Raw genomic sequence first — 10125 nt, 5'->3', positions numbered from 1 at the left:
AAATGTAATGAATGGGTTGTGTGGTTCTGTTCCAAACCATCGCTGTTCTCCTTTTACAGGTTTATCCTTCCCCTTTTGGCAAGATGGGCTGTGGCTGTTGCGGAGGGTGTGTGTGCTGCACACACAGAGAGACTTATTTTTTCTATTATTTTCCTCTTCCTCCTCCCTTACTCCTGGTTTTGGGCTGGAACAAAAACACGCTTCCCCCCCTTCTTTTTTTCCTGCTGGGTTGAGAATGACATCCCTGTCCATGCCTTCTCCTACAGCAACAGAGGTCCCTAGGAGCCAATCAGCACCAGAGGGGAATATGTTAGCTGTTGAGAACAGACTTCTCAGTGGCTGACTCACTTCCTTTCACTTTGATTGGTTGCAATCAGCAGGAAAGCATATGTTATCAGACTCTTCTCCAATATAACCACATTCCCATTTCATGCTGAGATGTAGGGACCGTACTGGGACCTGTCTCCCAAAAGGTAAGGGGTCAAGGCTCCTGGAGAACTACACCTCTAGGAGTTGCACTTCAACTGTTTAGTCATGAATAGTTCCCCTACTACTACTACTACTACTACTACTACTACTACTACTACTACTACTACTACTACTACTACTACTACTACTACTACTACTACTACTACTACTACTCTTATTATATAAGGCAGGCCTGGATGAGGTGGCTTTTCTAGACCCATTCCAATCTGGTCTTAGGACTGTTCATGCCACTGAACTGAAACAGCCTTTATTGATGTTTCTTTGTTTAAACAGATGTTTCTGTAAACCACTTTGGAAGGTTGCTACATCTGAAAAAGCAGTAGATAAGTGCTGAAGATAAAATATATTCTGTCCTTAAGTTACACACTGTTGTATATTCACATGCATACATCCATTCTCATGTAGCATTAACACTCCTGCCCGGGCCATCCATCCCTGGCCTTGGATGGCTTTAGACAAATTCATGGAGAACAAGGATGTCAGTGGTTACTAGCCATGATGGCTACACTCTACCTCCACTGTAGTATGTATCTGAATACCAGTTGCTGGAAATCTAAAATGGGGAGAGTGATGTTGCTCTCCGGCCTGCTTTTAGACTTCCCATTGAGGCATCTGGTTGGTTGCTGTGAGAATAGGAAGCTCTGCTAGATGGGCCATTGGCTTGATCCAACAGCGCTTTTCTTGTGCTATTGCTGGGTATATTTACAGGATTAATATTACATTGGCTTTACAGCAGGGCTTGCCCTAAAGAATCCTTTAGGAAGCTTGTTGAAGTTGCTTTTTCTTATGTTCTTATGTCATGGCAAGCACTTTAAAATATGGCCAGACATGCATGGAGAGCTTATGCAGATGGGGGTTCTACAAAGGGCTTGACCAAAAGGCAGTGGTTACCAGCACAAAATGGCTGCCATGGACAGCAAATAAATAAATAATGTATGTATGCATGTGCGGGTACTCTGTACCAGTGAGTACTGTCACCAAAAAAAGCCCTGGCTGTACCTATATAGCTTGCATCCTACATAAGTCAAACCATGGTCACTGATGATGCTTGTGTGTAACATTCATGAAAAAACGGAGGCCACATCAGGTTTCATGATTTCAGAATTTTATTATTGTCTACATAGCTGGTTGGAGAAATCACATGGGATAAATGAGGACCCTAAAACACCGACAGGAAAATGAAGACACCATCTATTCTATATTTGATGGGCTTGGCACCTTCACAGATGAAAAAGCTTTTAATTGAATAAAGGGAAATGGAGAAAAATAAAAATCTAATAAGTGACTGAAGGAGCCAGGTGAGAAGCTTGAGGCAATTCATTCAGGGTAGTGACGAAGCTCAGCAGCCTTCACAACCAGTGCAGACAGTTGCACTGCTATTCCGGCTGTTGCATTGGCTGCTTATGGACTTGCACGTGCTCCAGATGGTCCTTTAGCATTTCTTGGCACCACAGTCAATCTTGGTTTGGCAACATGATATCGCTGCAGGGCAGCAGGGGGCGCAGAGAGACTGGCCGCAACAGGGTGAGCTGGACTGACCGCAGCAGGATGAACAGCTGGACTGACCACAGCAGGGTTTGCAGCTGGACTGACCACAGCAGGGTGAACAGGTGGACTGGCCACAGCAGGGTGAACAGGTGGACTGGCCACAGCAGGGTTTGCAGCTGGACTGACCACAGCAGGGTGAGCAGGTGGACTGACCACAGCAGGGTGAACAGGTGGACTGGCCACAGCAGGGTGAACAGGTGGACTGACCACAACAGGGTGAACAGGTGGACTGACCACAGCAGGGTGAGCAGCTGGACTGGCCACAGGAGGGTTTGCAGCTGGACTGACCGCAACAGGGTGAGCAGCTGGACTGACCACAGCAGGGTGAGCAGCTGGACTGACCACAACAGGGTGAACAGGTGGACTGACCGCAGCAGGATGAACAGCTGGACTGGCCACAGGAGGGTTTGCAGCTGGACTGACCGCAACAGGGTGAGCAGCTGGACTGACCGCAGGATGAAGAACAGCAATCGTTACAGCCCATCTTTGTTGGAGTGAAGGCAAAGCTGAAAGAGAATCAACAACACTCATTCTCTCTCTCTCTCTCTATATATATTTCTATAGATACACACTAAGGAGAGACGGCTCTTTCCATTTTGCATTTTCCCACTCTTCAGTTCTCCACATGTTCACATCAGTTTCAAAATTGGTGTTTTTTTAAAGTCCTCATGAAAATTCTATATGAAATGTGAGGCCAGATGTAAATTGATTTAATTTGAAAAATAGAATGCTGTATGACCTGCAAACAAGCTGGTTATTCCTTCCCATTGCAGTGTTCAGGTTGTGAGTGCCAATCCTTCTGTAGGTATCTGCAGGCTCAGGGTGACCCTGAGGTTTGCAGTACAAAAATACTTTGTTTTGAGGGGGGATCTTAAGGGTTGGGCAATCTCAAAGACAGCCCAGTGAAGACTGAGCTTGCTCAGTGAGCACGGAATACTCACTGTCAGTTCTGTGAAAAGATAATGGTGGGGCAAGTGAAATGGATTATCATGAAGGAAGGCGTTGCTGAGTTTGTGGAACACCGAACAAGAGCAGTCCACAGCACAACTTTTTGTTTCATGTCTCAGTGGAGGAGCAAAGTATAATCATAAATCATAGGAAGCTGCTTCATATGGAGTCAGACCATTGGTCCATCTACTTCAGTATTGTCTACCTTGACAGACAGCAGGTCTCCAGGGTCTTATTTCTGGAGTTGTCAGGGATTGATCCTGGGACCTTCTGCATGCAGAGCTGATGTCCTACAACTGAGCCAACCCCCTACCCAGCAGAGAACAGCACTGACATTTGAACCCACTTGCAGAAGACTCTCATAATGGGAAGGAAGAGCTTTCATTCTGTCAAAAGTTATTCCCAGCCCCCTTTTTTCCAGTTTGTAAGTATAAATGAAGCTTCTCTTACCTTGCTTGCTTGTGGTTGACTGAGAGGACAATGAGGTGAAGTGAGTGGAGGGCTGAAGGATGGGAGACCTTTTATACAGGTCCATGAGCCTTCCTCGAGGAAGTGAGGCAGCGCCGAAGCATGCCCAATTCTTCCTTGGTCATCAGAGCACATTTCCATCCCCTGCGCCATCATCCGGTCAGTGAGACTTCTTGGGCTCTTCTTGCATTTCTGCTCTGTTATTACACTTAGTTTCATCTAATAACACTGTAATTTGCTCATGTATTTAGGAGTCACTGAAAGGATTAATTTGGCAGGAAGAATGTTCAGGATGCTGGACATTTAAGTGAGCTGTCTTGTGGGTCTGGAGACGACAGAAGCTGATTCATGAGCTCGAAGGTCTCCCACCAGAGACGCGTAGGTTTAGTGTCACTCTTTCCCACCTACTATCCCAATAAGGAATCTCTATGACGCTTGGAGCTAATTGTGCATAGTCATGAAGACGTATGGCACCCAGCAAAGTCAAGTTGGTTATGGACATGGGGAGTTCATGGTAACATTAAAATAACAATAACAATAACAATAATAACAACAACAACAACAACAAAAGAATAATAAGCATAAATAATTATATAACATGAAAACAAAACAATGAACAACAAAAATATAGCCTGCCATACAGCTACAGGAAGCCTTGGCAACACACTAGTAATAAACAGCCTATTTATTTTTTAAATTGTATATTGTTGTTGTCATTATGTAGCCTCTTGCCTCTGGCCCTATCCACCGCTATTGTGCTGCCCCTGGAATGTTGGCCAGGGAGGGAACATGGCTCTCTTGGCTGAAAATGGTTCTCTATCTCTAACTCTGAATTTGAGATGTATTCAGGTTGCAAGGCACTTGGACCAGCCTTTCCCAACTTTTGGGTGCCCCAGATGTTGCTGGACTACAACTCCCTTCAGCCCCAGCCAGCATGGCCAATGGTCAGGAATTATTTATTATTTATTTTTATTTATTTATTCTATTTGTATTCCGCCCTGCCTCCCAGTGGGAGCCCAGGGTGGCAAACAAAAGCACTAAAAACACGCTAAAGTGTCATAAAACAGACTTTTAAATATACATTACAACAAAAAAACCCTTAAAAACTTTTTTTAAAAAGAAAAAAGCTTTATAAACATCTTTTTTTTTTACAAAAAAAGGTTTATAAACATCTTTTTTTTTTTTTTACAAAAAAAAACTTTAGAAATGTATTAAATAGCAATTGCAACACAGACATAGCCAGGGATAAAGTCTCTACTGAAAAGGCTTGTTGAAAGAGGACTGTCTTCCAACAACATTTGGGGACCCAGAGGTTTAGAAAGGCTGGCTTAGAGCTCATTTGCATGATACATTTAAACAGAGCTTGGAAAAGTTACTTTTTTGAACTACAACTCCCATCAGCCCAATCCAGTGGCCATGCTGGCTGGGGCTGATGGGAGTTGTAGTTTAAAAAAAGTAACTTTTCCAAGCTCTGCATTTAAAGTACCATTATATCACTTTAACAGTCATGGCTTCCCCCAAATAATCTTGGGTGGGGACTGTTGTTTGTTAAGGTTCCTGAGTGTAGTTAGGAGACCCCTCTTCCCCTCACAGTGTGAACATGCCCAGAATTCCCTGTGAAGAGAGACTGATTGTTAAGCCACTCAGGATCTGTAGCTCTGTGAGGGGAATAGGGGTCTCCTAAAAACTCTCAGCACCCTTAACAAACTACAGCTCCCAGAATTATTTGGAGGAAGCCATGACTGTTTAATGTGGTATCATAACATTTTGAGTCTATAGTGTGTGGGTGGCCTAAGAGGAACTTTTCCACCATCACCACAGGTGGTCTCCAACATTAAAGCACAGCCTCTGATAAAGAAACATCTCGAGGGGTCACACATTCCTCATCTGTCCATAAGGTTTCAGACTGAATAAGAAGCTCAGAAAATGTCCATTCACTGTGATCCCCATTCATTCATTCATTTCCATTCACTATGTTGTGCATTCACTATGATGTCCATTCATTTCAGTATAATTATTTCTTCTTCAGCAACCCTTTAAGTGCCTCTTTGGCCAGGGGTGAGAATTACAGTGTCAACTACAGGGAAATGGTTTTAATTGTATCCTTTAAAAAAAATGAAGGATGTGAGCACAGTCATGGGTCATGCACCAGATGATGGTGTATCAGCGGAAGGCAATGCTGAGTTTTGATGGAGACATCATCATTTTGGGGCAGTGCCTCACGACCTGGGGAAGTGGTCAGAGAGCTGCATAAGAAGGTCCAACATCTAGTAGTTCTTCACTCACTCACAGGATCCATTCTCCTCCCCAGCTGCTTTCACCATTGAACAAGGTAAGCTGTCTTGGACTGTTTATGCAAATAATTGAAGATGGAGAGATATGAGTGGATGAAAGGATAACCCTAGGCTTACATTTCTGATGAATTAGGGAAGCTAAGATCCCAAGGAGGTCTTATCAGCAACTTTTCTTGTGCAAAGTATCTCCTAATTTCTGTGCAAAGAAGCTAGGATGTCCTATTGAGGTCTGGATTATTTTAGCATGTTGGATTTCATATCAGAGTACAGCTTACCCCCGTGCAAAGGATCTAATATGCCTCAGTTTTTTAAAAAAATTCACCTAGGAGGCTTTACTTTACTATACATTTAAAGCAGTATTATACCACTTTAACATTCATGGCTCCCCCCCACCCAAGGATTTTGGGAACTGTATAATGATGGCCAGGAGGGAATGTGGCTCTCAACTGAAAATAGTTCTCCTTCTCTAACTCTAGGGTGATTTTAAGATGTATTCTGGTTGCAAGACACGTAGATCGCATTTGCACTATACGTTTAAAACACTCTTTATACCACTTTAACAGTCAGGGCTTCCTCCAAAGCATCCTGGGAACTGTAGCTTGAGAGGAGTGCTCCTATTGTCTGCACAGAGCTATAGTTTCCTGCAAAAAGGGATGGATCATGAAACCCCTCTGAGAATCATAGCTCTATGAGAGAAAGAGGGGTCTCCTATCAACTTTCAGCAGCCTTCACAAACTTCACCTCCCAGGATTCTTTGGGAGAAGCCATGACTGTTTAAAGTGGCATTTATTATTATTATTATTATTATTATTATTATTACTTAGATTTATTAGCTGCTTGATACCCAAAGGTTCCCAAGAGACTTACATGATGTAAAAACAAAACAAATAAAGCAGACAGCCACCAATGACAAAACAATGGCAATAGCACTCCCTACTCAGCCACAGGAAGTTTGAGTAGCATATTAAAACGTCATCTCAATCTATCAAGGTATGACAGTGCTTTAAATGTATAGTGCAGATGTGGTCTATATATTTTTAAAACACACACACACGCACGATGCTTGGGGATGCTGTTGGTGGTTCACAGCAAATCTCTTGGTTTCTTTCAGCTTCACCCTCCCTCCACATGGCAAAGATGTCGTGCTGTTCCCAGTGTGGCTGCTCCCTCTGCTGTTGCAAGCAGTGCTGCTGCTCCCCCTGCTCCTGCAGCCCATCATCCTGCAACAGCTGCTGTGGTGGGCAATCTCGCTGCTGCGGTTCCTGCTGCAGCGATTCCAAATGCTGCTATCCTAAGCAATGCAAGTGCTGAAGGAATCCAAGGGAAGGCTTGAATGCAAAGAGGGGACGTGCCGCCTGGCCATTACGGAACGTCGCCAGGGGCACCAGCACCACTTTGGCGACCTGCACTCGCCGATTTCTTGCACTCACATCACCAAATTGATTCACTCACATCTTGCACCATGTTTTGTCTACTCACTTGTGAGCGGGATGCTCTCTCTGCCTGTTCCCTTTATTTGAGTAACTCAGTTCCCGACTCCCATGCAGCACCATACACACCATTTGACCACACCCTTGTTGAAAGAAAATTATGGCATCCATTTTAAATAGCATCTGTCTCTGTCACTGTTGACTTTTAGAAGTAATTTGGAAAGAGTCCTATTTACACCGGCATCTGATGGCTGAAGGAGATTGTTCCTGGCAACCCAGCTATCACTGAATGGAGAAAATGTTTTCATCTGTATCTGCTTCTTAGAATGTTTTTCTTTTTCTTTTTAAATTGCTTTGTTGATGCACCCTGGGCTTCTTCGGGAAGACAGGTGGGGTGGTATTATTATTATTATTATTATTATTATTATTATTATTATTATTATTATTATTATTATTATGTCAAAATCTAACCATATGTATGTGAAATAATAACATTGCAAACAATGCTGGACAGTCTGCTTTGATTTTCTTTTCCTTAATATTCAGAAGCCCCATCACTCAGTGGATGGGCAACCATGTGCTTGTCATGTCGAAGATGACAAACCCAACCCCTGGCATCTCCACTTGAAGCATCACAAGAATAGGAAACCCCTTCTGTCTGAGGCGCAACGACAACTGCTGTTAGTCAACATTGTCCAGATTGGGGGAGGGGAGGGAGAAATTCAATTCAGAGTGCATTTCAAGTCAAATCTATCAAATTTGCATTTTCTGAAACAGTATAAGAACGGAAACACAGCTGCCCGTTGAAATTCACACTTATTCAAATTACAAAAATGCATGTGTTAGGGGAAAGTCTGTATAAAAATTAATGTATTACTGAAAATAACATACAGTAGGGCCCCGCTTTGTGGCGCTCTGCTTTGCAGCGTTCCACCAATACAGCGGTTGTCAATTACAGAAAGGCCCCACTCCTATGGTGCTTGTCCAGGCCCGGCAACCAAGAGGTCTTCTGTATCATTAAAAGTTTGCAGGGGGAAGGGAGAATTCCACCTTGTGGTTTTTCCCAGTACAGGGTTCCAAGAACACCTGCACTTGGCTGACTTTCTCTTCTCCTAAAGATACAGGATCAGTCTCAGGCCATGGACCTGGCAACCCTATACAGGACAGACAAAAAACAACAACACTTCTTCATGCAGTGTATAGTTCAACTATGGAATTCACTCCCACAAGAGGCAATTATGGCCACCAACTTAGATGGCTTTGATATCAGCAAGGCCAGCCCCTTTGCCAGTGAATGCACAGGGTCAAGGGTTCTTGCTTCCTCCCTTCCTCTGTATCTACAGAGTCCCTGTATGTTGAACGTTAGTTCAACTAAGCTCATAGGTTCTCAACAACAGTCGTCCAGTGCAGGCAGAAGATAGAGGAGACCCCAATCAAGATTTCATGAGTCTTGGGAGGTACCAGAAATTGTCTATGTGGGAGTCAGACTTCAGACAGCAGAACAGTCTTTATACTGTATGCTATTTATTCGTATCTTGCACACTACAACTAATAAAATGCATTCTAGGTGGCCTTAGCCATAATTGCAGAAACAGAAAAATAGAGATGCACATCAGCATGAAAGAAGCTGCTGGACGTCCAATTAACATCACAGTAAAAGACTCTGGAGGCACATCTGAATTAAAACAAGTTACAATACATGAAGGATTCAGCTAAACTCTAAATGATATCACAGAGCCAAAGTTAAAAAGTACATGGAGATACATATCATGATACATCACCCATCGGATGGAATAGATGTGATAGTTCTCCTTCATTCTTCAAGCCCCTACTCCAGCAGAGCTGAGGGGTCTGGAGTGCTACAAAACCTGGACTTTTATACACTTTGTTATCAAGGAGAAGGCTTGTTCCCATGACGTTACTAATTATGCTGCCTACTAGAGGCAGCTCCAGCACCCTTCCTGCCTTCTCCGAGAGAAGGCAGGCACAACTAGTGTCAACAACTGGTTCGTTGTCTGCAGCAGAAGCTTCCTCTTAAAAGAGCCGGGAAGTGTTGGCTGACTGCCAAATAGAAAATGTCTGGTATCTCCCAAGACTCAAGAGTGTATGCTTTGCACATATTAAGACCTTGGCTTATTCCTTGGCATCTCCAGTTAAAGCATTTTGGGAAGGGCTGGGAATTTTAAGACACTGACAGTTGCTGCCAGCAGTGAGAAATATGGACTATTAGTCTGACTCAGTATAAGACAACTTCTTATTTTTAAATATATGTGTTATTTAGGGTTGCCAGGTACATGGCCTGAGACTGATCCTGTATCTTTGGGAGAGGAGAGGGTCAGCCAGGTGCAGGTGTTCTTGCGGCACTGTGGTGGGAGGGACCACGGGGTGGAGTTCTCCCTCCCCCCTGCACAGCTTTTGAAGATACAGAGGACCTCTTGGTTGCCAGGCCCGGCCTCCAAGGGGTCTTCTGTATCTTTGGAAGTTGTTCGGAGAGAGGGGAGAATTCCACCTTGTGGTTTTTCCCATTGCAGTGTTGCAAGGGCACCTGCGCTTGGCTGACTTTCTCTTCTCCTAAAGATACAGGCTCAGGCTCGGGTCCTGAACCTGGCAATCCTGATGATTGTATAAGTAGTCAGACAAATTCTTTAACCATGTTTTATGGTGGTGTTATTATGGATATAAGTCTCAGAAGTTGGGCACTTTCAGAAATGATTTTTAAAACAGTTTTGGCATTTCCCAATTCTGCAAATCAAATAATAATAAAAAGGATAGAATGTACTTTCAGTTTTAAAATGCCTTCTAGACTCTGTTTTTATATTTTGTATCAATACCATTCCAAGTGACACATTCCAGACAAGTACATTTTTAGTGTCACTTAGAGCCGCCCTGGGCTCCTACTGGGAGGAAGGGCGGGATATAAATCTAATAAATAAATAAATAAATAAATA

At 43.5% G+C, this 10125-nt stretch overlaps 1 protein-coding gene and 1 long non-coding RNA gene across 2 annotated transcripts; one reads left to right on the top strand and one right to left on the bottom strand.

Annotated features, from left to right (window-relative positions):
* Nucleotides 1-1577: 1577 nt before the first annotated feature.
* Nucleotides 1578-3545, bottom strand: LOC133374710 (keratin-associated protein 5-1-like). Its single transcript, XM_061605895.1, has 2 exons — nt 3436-3545; nt 1578-2543 (listed from the first exon to the last, which is right to left on the bottom strand). Exon 2 carries the CDS (start codon nt 2519-2521, stop codon nt 1922-1924), a length of 600 nt encoding a protein of 199 aa, XP_061461879.1. The 5' UTR covers nt 2522-2543; nt 3436-3545; the 3' UTR covers nt 1578-1921.
* Nucleotides 3546-5633: 2088 nt separating this feature from the next.
* On the top strand, nt 5634-7690 carry LOC133374816 (uncharacterized). Its single transcript, XR_009759994.1, has 2 exons — nt 5634-5785; nt 6859-7690. It is a non-coding gene; the product is annotated as an uncharacterized LOC133374816 (long non-coding RNA).
* The last annotated feature ends 2435 nt before the right edge of the window (nt 7691-10125 follow it).

The sequence above is a fragment of the Rhineura floridana genome, chromosome 22 (assembly GCF_030035675.1).
Source record: "Rhineura floridana isolate rRhiFlo1 chromosome 22, rRhiFlo1.hap2, whole genome shotgun sequence".
In the NCBI taxonomy this organism is placed as follows: Eukaryota; Metazoa; Chordata; class Lepidosauria; order Squamata; family Rhineuridae; genus Rhineura; species Rhineura floridana.
This window is presented reverse-complemented; position numbering and strand designations above follow the sequence as displayed.